The 27,855-nt window shown below is 36.6% G+C and overlaps 1 protein-coding gene across 1 annotated transcript; it reads right to left on the reverse strand.

Moving 5' to 3' along the window:
* Positions 1-516: 516 nt before the first annotated feature.
* On the reverse strand, positions 517-27,678 carry LOC127445498 (serine/threonine-protein kinase 10-like). Its single transcript, XM_051705627.1, has 18 exons — positions 26,876-27,678; positions 25,042-25,206; positions 19,169-19,217; positions 18,651-18,800; positions 17,107-17,179; positions 16,825-17,019; positions 16,030-16,111; positions 15,124-15,255; positions 14,019-14,723; positions 12,403-12,533; positions 11,547-11,670; positions 10,221-10,400; positions 7,195-7,324; positions 6,508-6,632; positions 3,940-4,131; positions 3,395-3,520; positions 3,213-3,326; positions 517-2,992 (listed from the first exon to the last, which is right to left on the reverse strand). Exons 1-18 carry the CDS (start codon positions 27,023-27,025, stop codon positions 2,846-2,848), a joined length of 2,970 nt encoding a protein of 989 aa, XP_051561587.1. The 5' UTR covers positions 27,026-27,678; the 3' UTR covers positions 517-2,845.
* Positions 27,679-27,855: the final 177 nt, after the last annotated feature.

Consider the following 27,855-nt stretch of genomic DNA (forward strand, 5'->3'; position numbering starts at 1 on the left):
CTTTTTTATCATTTCTATGCAAGTCCTCTTTTAAACAACTGCTTCTTCTTTATTTTCAAAAGATATCACTGTGGGTCTCTTGCATGATTACAAAATGGGATTTAGCATAGTCTGAGGTGGATGTTGTTGTTTTTTAAATTATGGTTGGAAATGATGAATGTTTGCATTGTTTAAATGCTTTCATTATAAAAACACATGCTTTATAGTACGACAATATGATTTGTACTAAAAAAATCCAATAGCATCAATATGGGACCAGTATCTAATATCTAATATTCCTAAACAAACAGACAACTGATTAGTGACCAGAAACATAACTGCAAATGTTTTAATCACCGTATTGCTTCCTATAATCACAATTAATTGATCCTTGACACAAACACATGACTTCTTACATTATGTTGCTAATTGTACCGTATAAATTGAAAATGCATAACAAATATCACAAATAAGGACAAAGTTGTTATAAAAACACAAACACAGGCAAGACTTGAAGGGTGCACAGCACTCTCTCACTGAAAGACTCCACCTGAGTTTATTTACAGCAGCATGTGCTGTAAAACAAACGCAATGTTCTTTACAATCAGTCAGAAATCACATGGGGTTTACAGACCACACCACAAATGCTTGTTAACATAAGCAATACAGGTTTTTTGCAATGTGAAAGTTAACAGAGATTTATTTTATAGAAATAAATTCTAGTACTAAAAATCAAAATCAAATCAGCTAAAACACAAGAATAAAAGAACACCTGCCGGATTTGACTAAACAGTGTTATATGGATCCATCGTCCTCTATACAGTTTTACAGAAAAGTATAAATGTACTGTATATATGTATGGATAATACTTGGTATGCATTCAAATTAACAAAATTATTTGGTGTTTTATAAGAGGACTTACTGTCTAGAGACTGATCTTGCTTTGAGGTTAGATACAAGTTGAGATGGTTTATTCTGGATACATTTTCACATTGCTGTTGCATAGCAGTGCAAGCACAGAATGCACTTTTTATACCACAGTGATGTCAGAATATTTGCATACAGTAGTTGATATGCTAAAATACTGTACCTTTAAAGAAATTAATATGGTTGCTATTTGAAGTATAGACCAATCTATATTAGGTGTCTTTAACTATGTAATAACATTAAAATACATGCAATACAATATATTTATTGTGCAACTACATATTGTTCAGCACAATTCTCACAAGATTCACATTTGCCGCTACTGACATAGGGGTATTGGTAGGTTTTGAAGTAGGGTTAGGGTTTAGAGTAAGGGCGAGGGGTAAGGTAAACAGTTTAATTACAGATGTAATTAATTTCAGGTACTTTGAATGTAAGTACAATGAAACAACATGTACTGTACATAATAAGTACATTGTATCAAATTCTTAAGTACATAGTAGTTAAAGACATGTAATATAAAGTGAGTTCTTCAATGATAATAAATAAATCTTGCAAAAAGTTACAAATTGAAAGCCAAAAATATTTTTATCTGGTAATACAGTAAATAAACAAAAAACAATAAATTACAGATTTGTGTCCTTACTGAAAAGGTATTTACATAATGTGCCATTCAAACTCGATTCGAATTTCAGCCGAGACTTTACCATTTTAAAGAATGTATCAATAAAAAGTGTAGAGCAATTCATTACCATTCTATAATTTTTGATTAGCAAATTCATTGTGCTCTTTATTCTACTGATTGACCTAGATATTTAAACATTCACTTTAATTTTGATCTCTTTTGACATTAAACAGCGATTCCTTAAATACAAATAAATTAGCCTGAAGCCAAACAGTCATTCCATATACTCTGATATGAACTTAACAATACAACGAAAAAATGGCCACGTTTAGATTCAGAAAAATCAATTGCGAAATGTATAAATGCATAACGAAAACAAAAACGGTAAAAGTAATTTAGTGGCATACAGAATTAAACCACAATATTCTTAAAGGAATATTCTGGGTTCAATACAAGTTAAGCTCAATCGAGAACATTAGTGGCATAATGTTGATAACCACAAAAATGTCTTTGCTTTAAAAAAAAAAACAAAAAAAAAATCTGGGTTACAGTGAGTCACTTACAATGGAAGTGAATGGGGGGCCAATCTGTAAATGATATTTTTAAACTCGCTGTTTCAAAAGTTCAAGACATAAACAATATGCGTGTTAACATGATTTTAGTGTGATAAAATCACTAAACCTTTCATAGCCAATTGTACAACTTCATTGCCATGACGATGTAATGTCAACAACCTCTAAAACTACTGTAAACTACTGATTTAAACAACTGTACAGCTCAAATAATACATGAGTTTTAACAGAAGAATTCATGGAAGTGCTTTTATAAAATTATAAGCTTCATATTTCTGCCTTTAAACCCTCCAACAATTGGCCCCCATTCACTTCCATTGTAAGTGCCTCACTGTGACCTCGATTATTGCTTCTTTTTTTTAAAGGAGGGACGAGTCAAAATACATTTGTGCAGTAATCAACATTATGCCACAAATGCTGAAATTGAAATATTCCTTTAATAAATCATTTTTGAAATGCTTAGGGAAGCCACACTGAAAATCCAGTTTGAATTATTCCAATGTAAATAAAAAATTAAGAGTAAAATCGAAACAAACGCTTTATGTTCTCTCTGTAGCTTATGGCAAAATTAGACAGGTGACTCCTCCTCTTTATTCTGATTGACATCAGAGCGGAGGGAACAAGGCAGCAGAGTTTCAGTCACAAACACAGTTTAGCATCTCTGTGTGCTTTGACTATGTGTGTGTGTGTGTGTGTGTGTAGTGATGTGCTTTTGCAATTTGCAGGAGTGTGCTTGTGGGTATTAAAACCCTGTGGAGTGGACACTCGGTACAGGGTAAAACTTTGAGATGCGACTCTGGGACGATGGGTTAAGGCATGCAGACTCTCCACTCATTGCGAAGAACACTTCCTGTTCTTGTAGCTTACGGGCAAACTCTTCCTCAAGGGCCTGCACACAGTGGTTTAACAATGTTCTTAGTATACTGATGAATAATTAACTGCAGTAAGTAAAGTTTCCTTATGGGAGCGCATGAATACAACATGCAATATTGTTGGAGCTAGAATCAAGCAATAAGTCAGAAACAATCCATTTTACAAGAAGAGCTTTGATAAGTCAAACTTCAGTCAAAGCTTTAGTAATAGTTTGCGAATAATAAACTGTGTGATACCTTCTTGCGGGGTCTGAGTTTCTCTCTCCAGTCCTTCAGTTCTGCACCGTGCTCCTCATCCAGTTCCTTCAGTTTTTGAGTGTCGTGCTCGATCAGCAGATGGCACTTCTCATTCTGAAACACACACACAGACGGATGGTTACTTCATGTTTTGTTTCTCGAATGTGTGTGTTTGTGTGTACCTGTAGCTGTTGGAGTTCTCTGATGTTGGCATCACACTGCGTCTGCAGGTCTCTCATCTGATTCTCATGTTTCTGGTGTTGATGGAGACGCTCGTTCTTTTGTCTCTTGTCCTCCTGTGCTGCAAACTGCTCATCAGCCACACAAATATATAATAATTACAACAAATAATCTAATACTTTGACTACCTAAAAAATTAGTTGTGCAACAACTGACGACAGACCACAATTAACTTATAGGAATAATTCTATCATTAAGTCATAACTCTGTCATTATTTACTCGCACAAATTGTATGGATTGATTTTATACATACTTGAAAGCTCCAAAATAAATGACCAGTACTGTAAATTCTTCAAAATGTCGTCTTCTGTATTCCACGGTAGAGAGAAGTGGTACAGGTTTGGAATGAGTAAATGATGAAAATTTTCGTTTTTGGGTGAACTAAGCCTTTACCCAAACAAAACTTAACTGAATAGAAATTAGGGAGCAATTTCTTGGTCATCACTAATCTTTTAGCTTGACTTCACTATCCTGAATGAACCTGACCTGTTTGACCCGTTCTCGTTCCAGTTCGGGTGTGACCCCTGTGGTGGTGATGCGCAGGCTCTTTTTGAACATGGCCATCCGGGTTTTCGCATCACTACGCTGGATCTTGGGCAGTCTGGTTCTCTCCTGCATCTGTTTGCTCTTCATCTCCTCCATCAGACGCTGGTTATACCTGTGCATCTGCTCCATTTCCTGTACACAAACACATACTTATCACCAATAGCATACCAATAGCAACTTTTGCACTGTTAGAATAAGAGAATCAAACTTTGATTATAGTTTATTTGTTCTTTTACCAAACTTCCATCTTTTATTTTTTGATGCAATATTGAAGAATTCTGTCAATATTTAAAGGCAATATTTAGGGGTTAATGAGAGAACTTTGAAAAATAATAATACATTTGATAAAATGTATTTATAAGCCTAAAGATTTATAGAATTTATTTTTCTAATAGAGTGCGATTAATAATATATATATATATATATATATATATATATATATATATATATACACACACACAGTATATATTTGCATTAAAAATTAATGCCATTAATCATGTCCCCTGACTTTAATAGGATCCTACTAAATTCAAGCTTGAAGTACCACTTGTTTTCAGCAGGGGGCAGTAAGCAAAACTCCAGCTGTATAGGCAGCGCGCAACTGTACAGACAACAAACCACACTCAGGCTTGCTTAACAAAGGCACAAGATGAGGATGAATGCTCAAACAGCTGGACGGAGCACAATTCAGAATGCAGGGGTCTCAAGGGATGTTTTTCTAAGTTTCAAACAACATTTAACTTGACACAGCAACCTAAAAACGCTGTTTATGACAAAAGCATCCGTCTGACGCATGTGTACATTGCCGCATCCTTTGAAAAGCCCTTATGATCTTGAACAGATTGAATAATTCAATGCAAAATGGATTGCTGTGGACTTTAGGCCAATGATAGGCTTATGTTAAATAATATGGAAATAAACAATATTGCCTTCTAAAGCCACTTTTTGCATTGTCTCATCAATGCTTTCCTCATCTGCCACAATAAAGTGATACATATAATTTATCTGAATTATTATTTTTATAATATATATTATATTCATAATTAAATATATTTATACTTAATATATAGAATTACTGTTATTTGAAGGCCTTTTTCGACAAACATTTATATATGCAATTAATTTGATTAATTAATCAGAAAATCATGTAATTACTTTGATTAAAAGTTTCAAATGGTTGACAGCCCTAATTATTATATATACAGAAGATAAACATAAAACACTCTCCTAATTATTTATATTTAAACATATATTTTAAGTGATCAGGTAAAGATGTTGTTAAATTCATTAGGCTATATTTTGAAAGGATCAACATTACTTAAATTTCATGGGGTACCTCAAGTAAATTATTAAGGTCACCGGGTCATTATAGATTACTAATTAGTACAAAAAGTTTGGAAAACTCCTTCTATAAGCTAACTGCTTTTTTGTATTTTAACATAAATAAAGGCGATATACTTCCCACGAAATCGAAGAACGATTGGTTGTGACGTCATTTAGAACAAAATCTGGCCAAAAAGAGGGTGTTTTTGCGTTCGTTTCGGTGGTTTGTAACAGCTTGCCAGGGCAAACTTTTAGGAAACATTTTTATCGGCTGCTAAACACCTTACTACCATTGGTCCACGTCATCGGTAGGTGTGACCAGGAGCTCCACCTACCTTGAGGCGGATGGCTAATTTTGTTTGTTATTCAGGGAGTCAAAATCAGTCAACATGAACACATCGATGTGCAGAGTTATTAGCAAGCTGGTGCAAATGTACCTACATCTGTATGATCGTTTGCTTTGAGACATTTTCTAAAACCAAGTCATATGATTATTTTATTTTTTTTTGTCTACTAACTAAAGGAATCAAACCTTCTCAAATACTCTCAAGTGCCCATTCACTCATGTGCCATCTTCAGCGAATGCCATACATACATCTGTCTGAAGATATGCCTATCATCATTGTTTTATCTTTGTTCTGCACATTAACACTTTTATACACTCATCTTTGCAATGGAATCAGTGTCATTATATATTACAATAACAGAGTGGAACGGGCACATAATATGGTCATGTGTAGCATGTTAGCGCATTAGCGTCATGAATTCATAATGTAAACAAGACAAATAAAAAAAATTCTACTGTATATATATTACTTTAAATCACCATTGAGTGGTTAAAACAGCTTCTTTTACTGACCTCATGTGAATTCTACTCAGAATGAGTCATTGATAACACATTTTTAAGGTTTAACATGTAGCGTCCTCTGATTTTAATGTACTTCTAAATGCCTCCCACACTGGTGTGGCGGGTGTCTGAATGTTCGGAAACAGTATACCGTTGCTTGGCTGTTTAGAACTTCTTTTCACCCCTGAACGAAGAACGAAGAAGAACTTCTACGGAAGTATATTGAGGCCTTAAGAGTCACTTTGGTGCTATATGCTGAACTGCTGTTCTGTAATCAGATGTATGCAGACAGCTCAACCATGTCAAATGCATAAAGACTGATCTGAGCACAGACTGACCTTCTCGTGTCTTTTGAGCAGCTGATGTCTTTGCATGAAGTACTGGTCTTTCAGCTGCTGCTTGAGCAGCTGGTGTTTTTCCTGTAGGTGGCGCTCTTCCAGCTCCCACATGGTGGCTTCTCGGGCTAAAGGGAACCAAATAGAAGAACAGCATTAAACCAACTGGATCACAGATGATCCTAATAGTATCCTAGTAGACTAATCTTTATGTTCAAAGAGTCTAGTTGCAAAATCTAGCACAGTACTAGAATATCAGGGTACAGTTCTCCACTTTTGCACTTGTATTTTTGGATTCCATAGTTGTAAATGTTAAGGATTGGTTTCTCAAACATTAAATCACACAATTCCTGCTATTGCCACTACATCGAAAAACCTGAAGCTGCTATATAGAGCAATTTCCATTAGCGGTAGAACGATATAACGGTTTTATCAGTGCTTTTTTGGTTCTCGGCTTATCAGTTTTCCACCACCTTGATTACTCTGCAGAATCCACTATCAGTCGACCTCTAGTTTCTATGGCAATACTGTAAACAACAGTATTAGGAAACTGTGGTGAAATCTCCCTCTAAAAAAACAACTGACCAGAGTTCAGTCTGAATAGTCTCGGAAATGCTGAGGCTAAAAAAAAAAAAAAAAAAACTGTATATTAACAGGTTTTAACAGGAAGAACAAATCTTGTAAACGGACCTCTCAGTAGCTGCTGCTTGTGGTTGAGGCAGTCTCTCTCGATAGTGGCAAGCTCTTGTTTGTGTTGCTGAATGATCTTCTTCAGAGCGCTGTCCAAATCCTGCTGCTGCTTCTGTAGAAACACCTGCTCCTACAAACAAACAATCACAGCTTTAACAACTTGCTTTACAATAGCCAATTATGGGTTTTGGAAAGATGGCGTCTGGATGGCAGCATATTTTCCTCCAAAATGTGTACATGTCTTTCTGCATTAATGGTGCCATGGGCACTAACACACCCCCATACCATGACATAAACTTACTTTTGGATGTGACTTCTTTTCGTCTTTGGCCAGGAAAAACACAATGGCTGTTTTTTCCAAAAACTATTTGAAATGTGGATTTATCAGACCACAAAACACAATTCCACTGTTCTGCTTTCCATCTCACATAAGATGGAGCCCAGAGAAGTCAGCAGCACTTCTGGACAGTGTTGATATATGGCTTCTGCTTTGCATAGTAAAGCCTTAACTGGCATCTGTGTATGCAGCGTGAATGGTGTTGACTGACAAAGGTTTAACAAATTGTGTTACCAAGCCCATGTCATGATATCCATTACAGACGCATGACCTTTACACACCAAGATTTAACTGGGTTCTATAAATCTTTTAACTAAATTGTGCACTGTAGAGGGTGAAATGCCCAAAAGCCTTCCAATTTGTCTTTGAGAAACATTGTTCTCAAAGTGCTGGATTATTTGCTGATGCTTTCATTGGCAAATTGGCAAGCCTCGACCCATCCTCATTCTTAAAGTACTAGGCTTTTTTTGGAGGCTCCAACTGTGTCACCGGTTTAAAATCACCTGTTTGTTTTTAGTCCTAAATTGTCCGTCTCAACTTTATTGGAGTGTGTTGCAATCATTTGATTTGAATTGTATATTTTCATAAAAATAATTACATTCACAAGGTAAAACATCAAATAATGTGTTGTTGTAGTGCTTTCAATATAGCACAGGGTGAATATTATTTACAATTCAACCCTTTTTGTTTTTATTTGCATTTTTCATACTGTTCCACCTTTAGCGGAATTGGGGTTGTAGTCTGCAAACTAATCATTCCTCTAAACAGGCCTATATTTAACCTGGTGAGAGTAAACAACACACAGTCAAACACTGCAAATGAGAGTGGGTGACAAATTACCAAACTGAAAAGTGCCACCTCTGATCCACCTTATTAAACAGGTTATGGAAGGACACAGACTGTCTGTGCTATCTTAGGTTATGCAGGCTGACTCAAATGCCCAAATTCAGTTAAATTTTATTTTGGCCAGGAATCCATAAAGTAGTAGTTTGACGAGGTTGTTTTGAAAAGAAATCCGATTTCACATCAGAAACGTGTGTTTGATAAATAAAAAAGCAATGGTATGAACATACCGACCTCGGTTACATTAACATATGACCATCCACATTTACACATCAACGGAAATGTAAAACTTTTTCATGCAAAACTGTTAGCCAACCATAACAGAGGTAATTTACATATACAAGTCTTCAAGGTACAGTGGCAGAAACAGCTGTCAGGATTAGAGAGAGGGTGGAAAATGTTCATGTCACGAGTTCACTGATTCATGTGGTCCTGGAGCGAATTAAGGTAAATGTATTTGGCATGCTGTCCATAACGGAGGGGCTTGAGCACAGGACTGAGGCTTGAGCTCTGAGACCCCCCCTCTTGACAAGGGGTAGGTAAAAATATAGATTTTCCAATGTATGCCAATCTTCATTTGATCGATCTCAATTTCAATACTTAAATCCCAAGATCGATCTTTTACTCTATGCGCAACCCTTTACTACAATGAGTGGAAATCAATGGCATTTTCAACCAAATTTTATGCAGCTAAAATGTAGATATTTGGCAACTGGTTTTAATATTTCACTCACCAGTAAATGTGTAGTATAGTGGTAAAGTATTCAGCAGCGAGATCCTTTCACTGCGTGTTGTTCCGTGTAATGTGTGTCCAACCAATTTGCGACCACGCGACCGATCTGCCATTGAATAATTCTCCTTTAATACCCTTTCTGTTCTCTACAGTCAGTTGTTGATCAAAAACTTCAAAAAACAAATATTTATTTCTAATCATGCATTGCAAAGATGAAGTAAAACCATTCGAGTCTCTCTCGTTAACAATGCCGGTTTTATTAATGAGACAGTACTGGTTTTAGCACGTGTTCAACAATGTAAATACTTGTAAAAAGTATGAATTATGCAATTAAACAACAAACATGTTACAAAAAATAATATATGAAATATAATATATGATTTATTGATTGAATACATGGATTTGTTCATTTCTAAAAAGCCAAAATGTGACCAAAATGATGAACTAATAAAATGTACTTTATATTTTCGTAGTGTACCTAGTTAGGAGGTCCACTATATAATTAACAGCATTAGCTGGAAAATAATTTATTTCATTTGTAAGCAAAAGGGACATTATAACTGAAACATACCCATATGAATCAATATAGAACAGAATGAATTCAAATCGAGAGCTTGTGAATTGGAATTGAATTTAAAAATCTGTATCAATAACCAGCCCTACTCTTGATTATCTGACTAAAGTAACACAATTTTGAAATAATTGATATAGGCATTATGACATATAAAGGTGGAGAATGGGAGGTGGAGAGATACCGGAAGAGTCATCACTGGTGCAAGCGAAGCAGCTGCTTATTTATCCTTGGGATATGATTGGCAGACCTAGATGAACAAGCTCCTCCCGAACTTATGTTTGGAACTTCATTTAAAACTAAATTATGATTTTAGGTAAAACATACCTTGACTAACATTGTAAGTGGACTTCAGGGAAAGATAAAATAAAAAATGTGCACAATATGGCCCCTTTTGTTGTTGGCAGATATTTTGCAGGGGTTTACAACCAAGTGAGAACCCTGATATCTTAAATGTTCCTGTAGTTTGGTTTTTCAAAATCGACAGATCTCAAGCACTTTATGGAAACTAGGTAAACAAAAACTTCTAAAATCTTACAGACCTCTTTCTTGCAGTTCTTGAGCATGTTCTGGAACTTGGTGAGCTCCTTGTCCTGCTCAGCTTTGATTCTCTTGGCTTCGTCTCGCAGACGGTCCGTGTGTGCCTGCTCCAGACGCTCAATTGTCTGCTTCTGCTGCCGCTCTAGATTCTCCACCTCTGTGTCATACTGACGCTTTTTGCTCTAGAAAGACAAGAAAAAAAACTTTATAGAGCAGAGCTACAAGCAGCAGCCCTGCAGAGATAGAATTAGTCCTACTCGACTAAAAACAGGGTTCCTGCACATTTTGAACCAATAAACTTTTTCAGTTGTTCATGATTACTGGATAAGAACTTTCTATATACCTTTTGAAGAGATTGCACTCACAAAGACCAATTTCAAGCCAATGAAATTTTTTGAGCTGAGCATAACAAGATACATTTAGATTGACTACAAAAATGTCCATGCATTTTTAAATTTTCATTCATTTCCATGCCTTTTTCCAGGCCAAATTGCAATTGTAAAATTCCCAGACACAGTATTTCCAAGTTTTCCATAAACATTATTACATGACCAAAATTCTCATCCAGCAGTGAAAAACAAAAACAAAAACATGAGAATCTGTAAAACTTCGCCTTTGCTTGGTTTGATTAATGGCATTACGAAAACTTGAGTACAAACAACATGATTAGTGTGTAGAAAGCTACCAAAATAATGAACGAGGAAAATCACTATTGACCGGGCAAACTGGCATGATTCTGGGTTGTTTATAATAGCGATTGACCTCCCTTTAATAGCCTGACACAGATTACGTACTCCCAAAATAATTAAGCTACTGAGCATATGATGTAATTCTCTAAGGCTCTCGAGTGTATTTCAGGGTTTGGTGTCACCATTTGTTGTCTTAGGAGTGCACAAATTGCCTTGATGGCAAGTGCTGCAGCAAAGGTCAAAACCATTCTAGATGGGAGCAGTTGACCGTTCAGGTCTTTCATGATCTTTGCTCCATCTCCACTGCCAGGTGGAACAGGGAAACCCTATTGTTTACAGGACATTCTTAATTGCTCTTCATAAAGCTTCTTGCTTTATTTGCAGTAAACTGATTTAGAATTCAAATCAAACCATCTCAGTTTAGTAAAACAGACATCATGATCAAAGCACATTCAACCACAGCTCATTTAGCAATAGTCGATGAATAACTGTAAAACTGCCATGTCTAGCACATTTATTTCAGAGAAACTACTTTCCTTCTGCATCCTTCATTTGATTGATTTTGGATCCATGATGTGACCCAGTTTTAGCAAGAACAGTATAAAAACTTGTGTGAATGGTTTCTTTGTTGTCTCTCACCGTGACTTCCTGTTCAAAGCGTCTGTAGATTTGCTCTCTCTGTTGCTGGAGTTTGTTGCTGAGCTGTTGTTGGGCTCTCTGCTCCTCTTTCTGAAGAAGCCTCAGTTCCCTCAACTCCTGACGCCTGCAACACACACACATGGGAAATTTCCCACTCATCTAACAACAGTCTGACCTGTGGTGAGCCTTATGTTTTCAAGCTTGATTTCAATGACTCCATTTTTAGATTTTGACCATAGGCCGCTGGCAAATGCCAAAGCCTGATACAAGCCAATATATTTGTAAATAAACTTTTTATAGTGACATTTATTTTAGGATACTATTATGATTAATGCAAATAAAACACTGTAAGGTAAATCCTGTTAATAGATGAGAAATGCAAAGCTCTTCTGGATCTCACACGAATCAGCCTGACAGGATGCAATCACACTGCCAGACAGGGACAGGAAGTGTCACTCACAGCCTGTTTTCACTTTCCCAAACTAACAGCGCATCTGCTGCTGGAATAAAGTGAGCTTCACAAGGGCCCATTAGTAGTAACACTTACCAAACATGGGAAAGGAAACGTTCTGTTGCTTTGTTCAGAATTAATATTGGCCAGCTTGGATACTTAAACCTATTCTGTACTTAACTACCAGTCTGTGTACATGTACCAAATCACATCTCATCCTAATTCTAATAATGCCAAATATTTGTCAGTGCTGAAAACGATGGTAGAGGCTCAAAAGAGGTTTCCGTAAATATACTTCTCAGCCACAGCATGAAACAGGCAGAGCCGGAGTTTAATGCAAATGTGATGTAAATGTGAAGCAAACATGTAAATGATCTAGGAGCAGTTTTAAAGCTGATAGCTCACCGGAGGAATCTCATCTCCTCACTCTTCGTGTCATTGTCTGTGATGATCTTAGATGTTGTTACGCTGACTTCCACACCGTCCACGATGAACTTGCGAGTCTTTTTCAGAGTCTTTTTCTGTCTCTTGTTATCCTATGAAAATCATTGAACAAATTGGGACTACACATTTAAAAAGATCAAACTATTATATATCCTATAATAAATACATTTCTAAAAAATACAAGACAAAACATTATAAATAACAAATAAATTATTTTAAAAAATACAAAAAATATGGTATTTAAGAACATTATGAATGGTAGCGACTAGTGCTGGGTGATATAATTAAAAAAAATCTCTATATTTTTAAGCCTTTTGACAATATTTAATATATCTCGATATTGTACTATGAAATGAAATGGTTTGGAAGATGATTTATTTTTTATTTTTAACAGAGGAAACTTAATTTCAACCAAACAACCATTGTTGCCAAGTAGAATCAAAACATTTAAAATGTAAAAACTAAAACAAGGTCAAATCTAGTTACAAATAAGGCATTTTCTCAGTTTTTGCATATATACATATACACATACAGTATATATACAGTATTTTTACAGTATATATACACTATTATTTATATAATACAACTATATTATATAATAAAAATATTTATTAAATATATTAAATTATATAAACATCTAAATATTAATGCATGTTATTTAATAATCATTAATACTATATTTCTTATAATAAATAAATACATTTCTAATAATACTGAAAAAGACAAATATATTTATAAAAAAAACCTAATTAAAATATGGTAAATAAGAACAGTATGAATGGTAAAGACTAGGGCTGGGTGATATAGCGAAATAAAAAATAATTATATATATATATATATATATATATATATATATATATATATATATATATATATATATATATATATACACACACACACACACATATATATATTACACACACACCGATCAGCCACAACATTAAAACCACCTGCCTAATATTGTGTAGGTCCCCCTCGTGCCGCCAAAACGGCGCCAACCCGCATCTCAGAATAGCATTCTGAGATGATATTCTTTTCACCACAATTGTACAGAGCGGTTATCTGAGTTACTGTAGACTTTGCCAGTTCGAACCAGTCTGGCCATTCTCTGTTTACCTCTCTCATCAACAAGACATTTCCATCTGCAGAACTGCCACTCACTGGATGTTTTTTGTTTTTGGCACCATTCTGAGTAAATTCTAGAGACTGTTGTGTGTGAAAATCCCAGGATATCAGCAGTAACAGAAATACTCAAACCAGCCCATCTGGCACCACAAATCATCCATGTGATCATCTAATCAGCCAATCATGTGGCAGCAGTGCAGTGCATAAAATCACGCAGATACGGGTCAGGAGCTTCAGTTAATATTCACATCAACCTTCAGAATGGGGAAAAAATTTTATCTCAGTGATTTGGACTGTGACATGATTGTTGGTGCCAGATGGGCTGGTTTGAGTATTTCTGTAACTGCTGATCTCCTGGGATTTTCACTTGCTTGAAAATGATCATTAATGATAACTGGTGATGCTAATGGTGTAGAAATGACATTCTTCACCTTCAATTATGTATTGCTCACCTGCTGAGAGACGGTTCCTGGTTCCTTGGATTTGCTAATAAAGCTAGAGATGGATAAGTTCATGTCTATGCTGCTGTTCTCAGCTGTAGAACCAATTCCTGAGTCTGAGTCTTCCTTCTTTTTATACCTGGGCTTCAATAGACTTTCCTTTTCCTCAGGCAAAGCAGGTTTCTTCTTCTCAACCTTTTTTGAGGCCTCCTCACTGATTGGTTTCTTCACCGTGGAGATGTCTGATGTGGGCACTTCATTCATGAGCTCACCATTGCCAATCTTCTCCTTGTTTTCAGTCGGTTTGACCTCTTTCTCATCTTCCTGAGTGTCTGTTGGCTCTCCTTTTGGTTTCTTGACCTCCTCTTCCACTTTCTCTCCAACAGGTTTAACTGGTTGCTCGTCCGTTTGAACTATTCCATCCTCAGGACTCTCTGGAAGAGCTACCTCTGGTTCTACAGCATTGTCATGAAATTTATGTACTTGAGATTCCTTTGGAGGTACTGCTACATCCTGAATATGTTTCTCTTCCACCTTTAGAGGTTCTGCTTCATTCGTATTTACAATTAGAATGTTATCATCTGGTAGTTTGAGAGTAGAAACCTCCTCGATCTTCTCAGGAACAGACTCCAAGGTGAATGGTGACTGTGAAAGCTTCTCGTCTTCCGAGCTTCCAATGCTAGAGTCAGATGGTGCACGTTTGTGTCCAGGAAGCAGCTGAGGAAAAGAGCATTTCATATTAGCTGGTGTAACCACCATGAAATCATTGTACACCAGTTGTGGTATTGAGTAAAGGGAGTTGACAATAAATATTGCAAACCAAAGGACTTGAGTAGTACAGTGATCAAGACACAAGTACAATAATTTCATACATACTGATTAAATTAAACATACTGTAACTGCTATGCAACAAATCTAAACTATGTGTCAGAGATTCTTACGAGGTTTGAACCCAAAATCTTTCGGTAACCAGCCCAGTTCTTTAACTACTGTCTATACCACATGTTTTAACATATATATTGTAGTGAAGTATTCTAGACCATGTATTCTTTACTATGTTTAATTGGTGTCTGTGAAAAGTCCTCTAAATTTCTCAACAATGTTAATAATCTCTTACTAGGTTTCCTTCATGATCTTCCTCCTCCTCTTCCTCCTTCACTTCCTCGATTTCCTCAGTAACCTCCGCTTTGGCCTCAGCGATGAGTTCCCTCAAGGGTCGGTTATCAGTCACATTACTCACAAATGGGTGCTAGATACACAAAGGAAACTACCGTTACCACACACCATACATATTTAATTATAAATGCGAACATGAAAAAATAATAAGACACTAAAGAAGTCACATCCAAAAAAAGTCATTTTGATTCACTGGTAAGAATTTGGGGGTAAAATATGCTAGATAGTCATGGAAATGTAAAAGGCATTAATGGTGGAAAAAAAAAAAAAAAAAAAAAACTTTAATTTTCTTCATACAAATTATTTCCTTTTGATTTTTAGGTGAAATATGAACCAGACATTTCTTCATAAGATTCCCCAGCAAAACAAAACAGATTAACACACTGAGTGCCATGCCAAATAGGAAGTGCCTGAAACTCAAGTGCATGCAACATAATACAAAACAAATGAACATTCCGTATAGATCTACCTCTGCATTATTAACACGTCTCTTACCTGCTGCAGACAGTCTATAGCAGGTCTGAGAATATGCAGCTTCTTAGATATTATCAGCTTAATCTGAGGAAAACTTGAGTTCTGAATTTTCAAACCCATTCAGCTGCTTTCAGTAAACAAATTCTCTCCTGAACAGTTTAGATCTTGTAAATGCGTGTGATCATGTGTGTGTATGTGTGTGAGGAGATCGGTGTTAGGTTGGTCTACTTAAAGCCTCGGTAAGAAAAGCTCCTTTGCTGACGTCAATTCTAGGGGATGAAAACTGGCACGGAAAGTGCCTGACTCACACAAACTTATAAACGAACAGCTGCTGATTCAAGCAGCAAAAACGGCCACCTGCACTAGCATTCACCTGAAGAAGCTGTGCTGTGCTCCACCTGTTGTCCACGTTCTTATCCAGTGCATGTTTAAGGAAGTCACTGAACTCAGGAGACCTGAAGAAAGACAGAGTTATTTCTGTTTTTTTCAAAAATTACTTTGTTGTTACCTGAAGTTCATCTTCACTAATCTTTACTTCTACAAAGCATTAATAACATTTTAAGCATGCAATTTTAAAACAAAACAAACACAAAAAACAAAAAAGGCATAAAACAAAAAACAAAGCAAAGCAAAATAAAAACCAACAAAAAGCAAAAGACTAAATTAACAAAACGAAAACAAACAAAACACAAAAAAGGCAAAAAATAAAAACAAACACAAGATACAAAGTACACAGAACAAAACACAAAAAGCAGGAAAAAACCAACAAAAACAAAAATAAAAAAATACCCCCCCCCCCAAAAAAAAACAAATCAAAACAAAAACAACAACATAATAAAAAGAACAAAACAAAATAAAAATACAAACAAAACAAAAACCAAAACAAAATAAAATAAACAAAATAAAGCCAAAACAAACCAAAACACAACCCAAACCAAAATAAAAACAAAACACAAAAACCAAAATAAAATTAAAAACAAACAAAATAAGACACAAAACAAAAACCAACACAAAATAAAATAGAAAACAAGCTAAATAAAAACAAAAGACATAAAACACAAAAAGCCAAAACAAAAACACCTGACAAAAAACAAAGCAAAATAAAAGCTGTTATCCTATTTTAATAAACATGTTGCACTATTTACACAAATCTCTCTCTGTATCGTACCATTTTGAAGGCTGTTGGAGAGTAGGTGGGTCAGCTTTAGCGATCTTCAGCAGGACTCTCATTGGGTTCATCTCATGGTTGGGCGGTTCGATCTGGGCCAACTCGATCAGAGTAACTCCTAGAGACCAGATATCAGCCTTGTAGTCGTACGGTCTGTCCTTAGATGTCTCACACATCACGACCTCAGGGGCCATCCTGAGTGAGAAGAGAGAGATATCAATAAGACATATTAATGTGTATGGTTATGGGTCATTTTCTCCTTTGTAGGAAACTCTGACTTGCCAGTAAGGGGTTCCAATGAAGGAGTCTCTTCGCTGGAGTGTCTTTATGTTCTTGGCAGATACCCCAAAATCCGCTGAAAGATACAGGTGAAAGATGTTTTTTTTTTTTTTTAGCTTTTACAGTCATTTGTGCTTTCAAGGTAACAGCAAAACAAAGAAGTTTTGTATCAGAATAATTTGTCCGTACACATTGAATTGTTTTTATCTGCAAGAAATTAAGTTAGGCTTATTGAAGGAGACACATTGCTTTGCTTATCAGCATCATCCAAGAACCAACAGTTTAGATGAATTTACATTGGGTCAGTGACAGAAAGTTTATTTAAGCTGTGGTTGAGTCTGACATGTAAATGACCTTCTTCTATTTCTCTCTGTGTCTCTGCACTATTATATGTAGTGAAAATTCTCATTAGCACAGGGCCTCTGTAACAGCTGAGATATTCTGCTGCACTGTAATACATACTTAAAAAAAAAAAAAAACTTTAATAAAAAAGAACACAGTCACAATTAAACTTATTTCTCTCTCTCTTTTTTTTTTTTTTTTTACTAATAAATATTAATGATGCACCACAATTTCAGGCAGTAAAAATGTTTGTTTGACCAAAAATGGCTTAAAACTGTTTAATCTAAAAAAGAAAATGGGCCAAAAATCTGACAAAATTATCAAAGGAAAAGTTCACTCAAAAACAAAAATTCTCTCATCATTTACTTAATTCCATTCAAAACTCGGATGACTTTCTTTCTTCTGCAAAACAAAAAAGACAATAATCTTAAGAATATCTCAGCTGTTTTTGTCAATTTTGTCATTGGGGTCCAAAACTTTCAAGCTACAAAACAGACACAAAGGCAGTTTAAAAGTAATCCATACGACTTGAGTAGTTCAGTCGATGTCTTCTGAAGCGATATGATAGCTTTCAGTGAAAAACAGAACAAAATGTAAGTCCTTTTTTATTATAAATCTTCACTTCCCACCAGCTCTCCTATGCGTGTTCATGTAAGAAGCTTGTTCAAGCATCCTCAGATATGATGCATGCACGCTTGCATGTTCATGTGAGAACTGATTCTGGAAGTCATGGATTAAACCACTTGAGATGTATGGATTACTTTTATGCTGTTTTTTTTGTTTGTTTTTTTTTTTTGTCCTTTTTGGAGCTTGAAAGTTTTGAACCCCAATGACTCCCACTGTACAGACAAAAACAGCTGAGATATTTTTCAAAAGTCATCAGAAAGTCATCTGAATTTGGGATGGAATGAGTGCGAGTAAATGACGAGAACATTTTCCATTTTGAAAGAGCTATTCCTTTAATATTAATATTTTTCAGCTCAATGTGTCCAGAATTTTCTGTTTTGGCCGTGAATTTTTATTTGCAACATTTTCCAATCCCATCCCTTTTAAATAATAACAATAACAATAATAATAAAATAAAATAAATAGATTATTTTGACTCTAAACTAGAAGATTAAAAGCAAAAATTAAAGAATACAGAATACTAATTTGCTCTTAATGCAGTACACAAAATCTATTGCCCCCCACACACACACACTCACCAAGTTTGACGTCTCCATCCAGTGTAAGCAAGATGTTTCCTGCCTTCAGGTCTCGGTGGATGACTTTGTTGTCGTGCAGATACAACAGAGCTTCCAGAGTCTGCTTACAGACAACCCTGATCTGTGGCTCGGTCAGAGGCCTTTCCAGATCTACACAAATGCATGAATAAACAACAAAAAAGACAACATTTTCATTCAAGGGCTACTTCTGCTGCAGAACTTTTTTCACACATAAATTAGTAAATTAATGTGCTGCAAAACTTCTTGTTTAAGAGACATGGAATAAATCTATGAACTATTACTCACTAGGTGAACCAAACTGATTGCAGGGATTGAGTCATGTCTGCAACAGCTGAGAAAGCCTGAATCACTAAATCACGTAATGGTCAACATAGTTCAAGTGTATCTCGCCCTTGTCAAGGGTTAAATGAGTTTTAAAAAACGTAAATGCTCCATGCACTTGTAAGTGACCTTTTCCTGATTAAGTCATGCATATCAAATGCTTTGTGTGCACTCACTGAGCATGACTGCATCTACAGCTCCACCGCCGCAAAACTCTATCAGGATCTGCAGAAGAAAACATGAATTACAATTACAGATGAACATAAAACAGGAAGGACTTCACTGACACACAATCACAGTGTTTTACAACAGAAACAATATTACATGGCACAAGGCAGACTGAATGAGAAAAGCATATTGTTTATTTCTCAAAGTTCAACACAAAAAACAAAACAAAAAAAAATCACAATGGCAGTATTATGACACTGTGGATGAATAATATTTAATTTATCCAATTGTTCTAACATGGAACCGCCCATACATACTGCAAACCTACAGGCTTAAATCCAGTCACTGGTTTAAAAATAGAATAGCTTTCCTCATTCATAAAGCTGTTGTGCATTGAAATTACTTGTTAACTCTTGTGTGCATGAATTTGTACACAATGAACAAACCCAGAATTAACTAAACCAAGAGCTTTAGAACTGTAAATTCAGTTCAGTCTATTGCAGATCAATGGAAAAGACCAAAACTTCAGTAAAACAACATCCAGACCAGGTAAAACAGGGACATCCGACTAGAGGTAGACGATATATTGGTTTTACAGATTAATCAGTGCTGATAGTTGCTTTTTTTTATACTATTCCTCTGTGTTCCTTTGTTGCCAGCGCTGGAGGTATCTACAGTTAAAATGGCTTGGTTCTGCAGTATAACAGTGGCCTCTAGAGGTGAATTAAAAACAATAACAGCTTTGTTTCCAAGATGCAAATTTAATTTATGCGAAAAACCATAATATCACAAAACCAATGTGCGGATAAAGCCACGTTTCCATCCCATATGTTCAAAAGAACAAAATCGTCACACCTAGGGAAACTGTAGCAACTGTGACTCTTTTATTAAAAAAATACTTGCACTTTATGGGTCAATAAAGCTGTTTTGTAGAGTTGTGATTGGTCAATGAAGCTACATTGTAGAGCTGTGACAGGTCAACAAAGCTGCACTGCAGGGCTATGATTGGTCAATGAAGCTGCTGACTGAGTCTTGAAGGCTTTTCCACCACCTCAATATGGTGAATGACATAAGTGGATCAAGTCAGAGAGGCCTGTATAAGCACATGACGAGGGATGAAGGGTTTTCACACATTAGCACTGTGCCAAAATCAAGTCTGTCTTAATAGGATTAGAGTTTTCGTGAACATCAGCTGGACTGCAGAGGGTCACGGCTGAGGCTAGTCATCTGGAGAGGGCGGGCAGGCATTGGTACACCCGCTCACATAGTCAGTAGTAGAAAAACATTTGGGCACCAATACATCAAGGGCTTATATGAATCCAAGAATGGCAGAATATTGGCAATGTGGTTAAAAACCTTGGCTGAAGACCAAAAGGTTGTTGGTTGAAACCCCACAAGCAAGATATTTAACCCCAGGTTGCTCCAAAGGAACTATCCAGGTAATAAGTCAAATGTACTATAATTTGCATTGGATTATTTGTCTAAATGGCTAATTAAATAAAAGACAAGGTATGGCGGCTTCAGTTTAAAAGACATGCCCAGATAAAGATAGTTCACATTCAAACAACATTAAAATCTGAACCATAAACTACTGTGTGTACAAACAGATACAATAGCAGTGATCAGAACAGTCAACGGCATTCATGCTCAGAGCTGCTGGATCGTTCCACTGTGGGCGAGATGTTGGTTTAGACCGGTGGCGATGACAACACAATAGCCCACAATAGACCACTGTCAAACTGAACTACAATGGCCATACTTAACACCAAAGATGAGGCTTTCTTTCCTACTGTACAGCCTCTGAGTGGGCAATTCTGTTTGTTTCCAGTGATCTCACTGTTAATACATAAGAAATCCTTACCTATGCCACATTCAGTACATTTGACACTTAAGTCACACTTAAATTGTATGGATTTCATTACATTAAAAACAAACCAAGACATTTTCTCAGAACTAATTTAACTGTTCTCAACCATATTTGCAATGACTTTTAAACACCTATTTGTCATTTTTAGTGGATGTATGATGTCAGTTCCAGTCAAGTTTACAAAGGTGTCATCATCACACCATCTAGCTCATCACATTAACCGTGTTAATCTTCTTTAAAGTATCCAAATACCCTTTACATTAATTTTGAACAGTGTATTTATTGCTTTATAACTTTTTAGCATTTTTTCACTCGAAAGGTGTGCTTGTGCCTCTTTCTTTGAAATTACGCCACTTGGTTTGTTATTTCATACAGCTTTAATTGATAATTCCGGGTTCAATACAAGTTACGCTCAACTGACAGCATTTGTGTCAATGTTGATTGCTACAAAAAATTATTACATACTTTTCATAAAAAAATCGAGGTTACAGTGAGGCACTTTGAATGGGGCCAATTTTTGGAGGGTTTAAATGCAGAAATGTGATGCTTATAATTTTATAAAAGCACTTACAATAATTCTTCTGTTAAAACAAGTGCATTATTTGAGCTTGAGATAAATTGTTTAAAATCACCATTTTTACAGCCATTTTAGGGTTTATGTCATTATGTCGTCAAGGCAACGAAGTTGTAAAATTTTATATAACGACAAAAAAAGGTAAGCGATTTTATCGCACTAGAATCATTTTAACATGCAATTATTTAGGTCTTGTGGCTATACTTTTGAAACCTTATGGATTATCCCCATTCACTTCCAATGTAAGTGCCCCATTGTAACCCAATAAGTAAAAAAAAAAGAAAGATTTGTGGTAATAAACTTTTTGCCACAAATGCTTTTGCTTGAGCTTAACTTAAAGTTTTGAACCCATAATATTCCTTTAAGTGTAGCTTAAGTGTCTAAATACTATTTAAAGGCAATGTGTGTCAATTGCACACCCCTTCAACATATAGAGCAGGAACAGCTAGATTGTATATCTGATAATCCTCGTTACTCCTCTACATATCTCTGACCACTTCTTCTTCAAGTTCTGTCACTCTCCCTTCTTCCTTACCTCTCAATGCACCTATGGTTTCTTTCTGCCACATAACCATAACCTCTCTCTCCCCCACTTGCTTCTCTTCTATGGTCTCTGCATCCCTTCCCTCCACTAACTGCTTCTCTTCACTTGATGTAAATGAAGCTACAAATGCTCTTTGCTCAACATTAATTTCTTACCTTGACAGTGTCTGTCCTCTTACCTCCAGGCTAGCACGTGTCACACCCTCTAGCCCCTGGCTTTCGGAGACAATTTATGATTGCCGCACTGAGCTCAGGGCTGCGGAGAGGAAGTAGCCCAAGTCAAAAGGCCCTGCTGACCTGAGCCAATATCAATCTCTTCTCTCCTCTTTTTCCTCTAGTGTTTCTACTGCTAAGGTTACCAGAATAAGATCAGTAACACTTCAGATTCCAGTAAACTGTTTTCAACTTTCTTTTCTCTATCCTCCTCCACCTCCTCCCACTTCTTCTCTGACTGCTGATGACTTTGCCATGTTTTTTACTGACAAAGTAGTGAGAATCAGCAGCCAGTTCTCTAAACCACACACCCACAACAGCTCTCTTTCCACATCCCATCCTCTGTTTTCCTCTTTCTCTCCTCTCTCCAAGACTGAGATATCCAAAGTGCTTCTTTCTAACCATCCTACCATCTGTCCCCTCCCATCCTCTCCACCTGAGAGCTAACTCCAAATCAACTGTCCTCATCTTCCTTGACTTGTCTGCTGCTTTCGATACAGTGAACCACCAGATTCTCCTGTCCAGTCTCTCTGACCTGGGCATCACAGGAACTGCGCTTGGATGGTTTGAGTCATACCTCACAGGCAGATCCTTCAGGGTCACCTGGAGAGAAGAAGTGTCCAAGTCACACAAGCTGACCACTGGTGTTCCTCAGGGATCAATGCTTGGACCCCTCCTTTTCTCAATCTACACAATATCACTCTGACCAGTCATTAAGGCACATGGTTTTTCCTTCCACTGCTATGCAGATGATGTGCAGCTCTACCTGTCGTTCCAGCCAGACGACCCTACCGTCTCAGTTCATATCTCTGCCTTGCTCTCGGAGATCTGGGCCTGGATGAAGGAATATCACTGTCAGCTTGCCAAGACAGAATTCTTTGTGATCACAACCTATTTATTCATCTTGGTTCTACTACGTTAACGCCAAACAGGACAGCCTGGAACCTGGGAGTGGAGGTGGATGACCACCTTAACATCACTGCCAACATCTCATCAACCGCCCAGTCTTGTAGGTTCGCGCTTTACCACATAAGGAAAATCAGACCTTTCCTGTCTGAATATGCTACACAGCTCCCGATCCAAGCTCTGGTCATTTCAAGACTGGACAACTGTATTGCCCTGTTGGGCGGTCTCCCAGCTAGCACGATTAAGCCACTGCAGATGGTCCAGAACGCTGCAGCACGTCTGGTCTTCAATCAGCCAAAGAGGGCTCACATCGCCCCAATCTTGATTTCACTCCACTGGCTGCCAGTAGCTGCTCGCATCAAATTCAAGGCTTTGATTCTGGCCTTCAGGACAGCCAATGGAACAGCACCCCCTTGCTTCAATTCACTCCTCCAGGTCTATGTCCCAAATCGCTCTCTACGGTCAATGAATGAGTGGCACCTGGTGGCCCCATCGCAAAAAGGCACAAAATCCATTTCATGATAATTCACTCTCTCTGTTCCTCTGTGGTGGAATTCGTGCCGGTCCAAGCCTTTTGGGGGCCCTAAGCATAAATTTGTGTGTGGGGGCCTCCTGGTGAATCGGGGGCCCTAAGCTACTTGCTTTATTTGCCTATTGGGAGGACCAGCACTGGGTGGAATGAGCTTCCACCCTCCACACTATCTGCTGATACGATCTCAGGATTCAAGAACCAGCTGAAAACACATCTATTATGTGTGCACAAAGGAATAGTTCACCTAAAAATTAAAATTCTCATCATCTACTCATTCTCATGACATCCCAGATATGTATGTTCTTTCTTCTGCTGAACACAAATGAAGATTTTTAGAAGAAAATCTCAGCTCTGCAGGTCCATACAATGCAAGTGAATGGTGACGAGGCCTTTGAAACTCCAAAAAGGAGATAAAATCAGCATCAATGTAATCCATAAGGCTCCAGTGGTTTAATCAATGTCTTCTGAAATGAACCAATTGGTTTTGGGTGAGAACAGACCAAAATGACACTCCTTTTTCACTGTACACCTTGCCATTGCAGTCTCTTGACAGCAAGATGCATCCAATCTGGATCCACTTCAGGAGACTAGATATTGGTGGATTGTGTTAATGCTGACTTGATCTGCTTTTTGGAGCTGCAAACACCTGATGAATAATTCAGTTTGAACATCCCTTAAATCACGACAAATCAAAACCCTCAAACGTCTTCAAAAGGAAATGGGCGAAGTCAATATAAGTCTATTTCCTGGTGTACTACAATGTCAGAGAAAAATCTGTACATCTTCACCAGCACACACTGTTCAGTACACAATGTAGTGGAAGAAAACAGGCATTGACTGAGAGGAGTAACATAATCCTCAGGTGCTTATAACTAGTCTCACTGTGAAAACACAACACATCTCTGTCTGATGAGAGACCATTTGTAATGGGACTTCTTCAAATAAAAAGTGTGGTAGGTGATTATTTGAAGTAAACTTCCCTTGAGCAGGAAGGAAGCAATACTGAAAAGGCAGGGCTGTCTCTTTGTGTTTGATCCTTTTCCATTGTTCAAATGGGGATTTTTTCATAACAGAAAAGAGCAGGATTTATGTAGTTACCATGCAACCCATTAAGAGACATATAAACATGATTAAACATGATTTTAAGTTAAAACTGCCAGCGTGGAAAATACAGGATCAGAATGAAATCTGTGTAATGAGGAAATAAAAAAAAAAACACCACAAAATAAAACAAATGCACACTCACCCACAGTTTGCTCTCATAGTAATAAGCATCAAGCAGTTTGACGATGTTGTGATGATCACATGATGCTAGGATATCAATCTCCACCATGTAGTCCTCCAGTTCATCTTCAGTTTTGGTGTCGATCACCTTCGCAGCAGCAAAAATGGCCGTCTGCTTGCTCTGAGCCTGAGAGAGAAAGTGTGTGTGAGAGATATTAATCTTCAAGAAAAAGTGCATTTATGACATCTTTCAACATATTCGTCAAGCACAGCTGGATAAAGAAATGGAGACCTGCATGACTCAATATAATAAACATTATTTTTTGTTAATTTTGTGGCTTGATACATACAGATTGCGTATGATATCAATCCATAATCTCCTTCAATCACCAGCAAATTTTAATGAGCTGATTAGAGGTCAAAACTATTAATTAGAATCATACAGTCAATGGGACTCAAACCTGTTTACTAGAGATCAAATTCAGTGTCATTCATCCAAATGAGTCTTTCTGCACTGAAGGTCACACAGAACATTTGACCCAATATATGGTTTCTGTACAAGGGTGGTATCATATATTATTTAGAAACTAAAAATTAACCGGGTCAAAGGCCTATTTGATGAAATTTTGTTATGAAATTGATATGCGTAAATCTTAAAAATAGGTTAAAATGCTTTTTGATTGTAGTAAGAATTTAAAAATGAAAGCAGGTCTAACTTAATGAGCAAATTTAATGCCATTTAAACGCTATATATTTTTTAAAAAGGCACTGAAATGATTACAGCCACTGTCTAAAGGTAGAGTTATTGTACCCATAAAAATCATTCCTTTTCTCACTCTGTCAACATTTTACTGCATTTCCACATGGGATCAATCAATAAAAAGTGTTTCACATGACTTCAAATCAAACCGATGCCGATTCGATATAGAGAGATCAGAGTGGCTGATGAGCGATATTACCATGTAAATTCACTAAAAATATTTACAAAGTGAAAAATGTGCACAATCGTTTGACAAGGCTCTATAGAAGTTCATTTTCATTCAACTCTTTTGTTAGCTGGCCAATCAGGCACAGTAATTTGCCATTGCCGACAATCTCAAAATGGCCATATATCGGCCAATCAATCAACCTGGCCGATATTTCGATCTATCTCTGCTCCTGTTATTAGAAAATCAGTTAAACAATGAGCACCGAGTACTGATATAGTAAACATTTTTTTACTCCAACAGGTTTCAAGCTTCAGAAAATGTAATCTCCAAATCACCCTATCCCAATAACAAACTAAGCAACTAAAAGCCTTATGACAAAGCAGACATTCAGGGAACCAGAGCAGAAAACAATGAAACAGACTGCACATTTGCTACAGGGATGATGTCATTTAAATGACAACTAGTAGTATGGGCCTGATGATGTCATCAGAGTGGTAATGATGTCACAACTGACAAAGCCACAGTAACTGTGTGCACTTTCTCTGAATTGATATGGAAGACATTTTCTTGGTCTTTCGGTACTGAGGTTCACATTTCTAAAAAAGATGTATTTTTTTTAATTATTATTATTTTTAATAGAAAAGGATTACAATAAGGATTACATGAGGCCTTTTTATTCTTATTTCTTGATTATGGGGAAAAAAACATGCACAAGAAAAACTGAAGGAAACCACTTTTTTTATTTATTTTTTATTTTTCTTTACATTCATTTAGTAAATTGAAAGTGGTCATATATTCTGTTTAATTGTTTAACAATAAAGCATAAAAAACTGAAAACATGATAGGATATATATATATATATATATATATATATATATATATATATATATATATATATATATATATATATATATATATAAATCTTACCTTGTACACCTTTCCAAAGGCTCCATCACCCAGTTCTCCCACAATCTCCCATTCGTCCTCCGGATTTGTATCTCTGTGCACGTGTTCATATTGTTTTTTTTTCTTCTCTGCGCCCAACTTGAAGATTTTTCGGAAATTAAAGAAGGACATAGCCAGATCGCACTTGTCAGTTTGTCTAGTCGCTTGACAAATGTTTATATTTACATAAAAGTATAAATAGGCGTAATGCAATAGTTACTGCATTCCCATTGCAATGCAACACTATTCAGTTATTTGTCTAATAAGGAAATAGTCGGACTGGTGATTTGACATGTTTCTCTGTGCATGTTATAACCAGCGAACTTGTTACATAGGCTATTACACTAGTAGTCATATAGTGATTTGTCGATGCGTTGTTCATAGACAGACAAAGAAACTAATACCCTATTAATTCGAGCAATTCTTAGATCTGACGTCAACTGTACCATATACACAAAATTAAATTAAATAATAATAATAAAACAAAAATCTACTCTGTGCAACAGTCTAGAGGCGATCTTTAGCTGGGTTATAGTTAAATAATCCGAAACGTCTGGCTCTCGCGGAGTAAATCAGGAGGTTGTTGTTGTTCCTCGGAGTTTCATGGACCAGATAAAAATGCAATTAGTGCATTTTATCTTCTTCTTTAAATAGTCTAACAGAATGCTGATAAAAAATAAATAAATAAAAAAAAACATATATCCAATACAAGCACAATCTTCGATAACACATGCTCCGGTCGTAGATTAAAAGGGAAACTGCTACAAATGCATGTAAACACACAATAGTTTTTGTTTGGAGAAGTGTGCGCCCCCTGCGCGCGCCGCGGCTCCTCTAATCTAGTGGATTTGTGTTGCTGCTGTGCGCGTTCACGCGGAGCGGCGGATTCTTCCAGCGTGTTCTGTTCTACAGCTCGCGCTTTATTGTCGCCTGCTGTCGTGGATGTCTGTCACTTAAGGCGC

This window comes from Myxocyprinus asiaticus, chromosome 8 (assembly GCF_019703515.2).
Source record: "Myxocyprinus asiaticus isolate MX2 ecotype Aquarium Trade chromosome 8, UBuf_Myxa_2, whole genome shotgun sequence".
Classification (NCBI taxonomy): Eukaryota; Metazoa; Chordata; class Actinopteri; order Cypriniformes; family Catostomidae; genus Myxocyprinus; species Myxocyprinus asiaticus.

What these genes read in the sequence shown, in the direction of transcription:
- LOC127445498 (XM_051705627.1), bottom strand. Translation starts at nt 27,025, where the DNA reads ATGTCCTTCTTTAATTTCCGAAAAATCTTCAAGTTGGGCGCAGAGAAG. An exon ending in TTCATTGGAACCCCTTACTG is followed by an intron (nt 17,020 to 17,106) that starts GCAAGTCAGAGT and finishes CTTCTCACTCAG; the next exon opens with GATGGCCCCTGAGGTCGTGA. An exon ending in CAGGAACCGTCTCTCAGCAG is followed by an intron (nt 12,534 to 14,018) that starts GTGAGCAATACA and finishes TGATTTTCATAG; the next exon opens with GATAACAAGAGACAGAAAAA.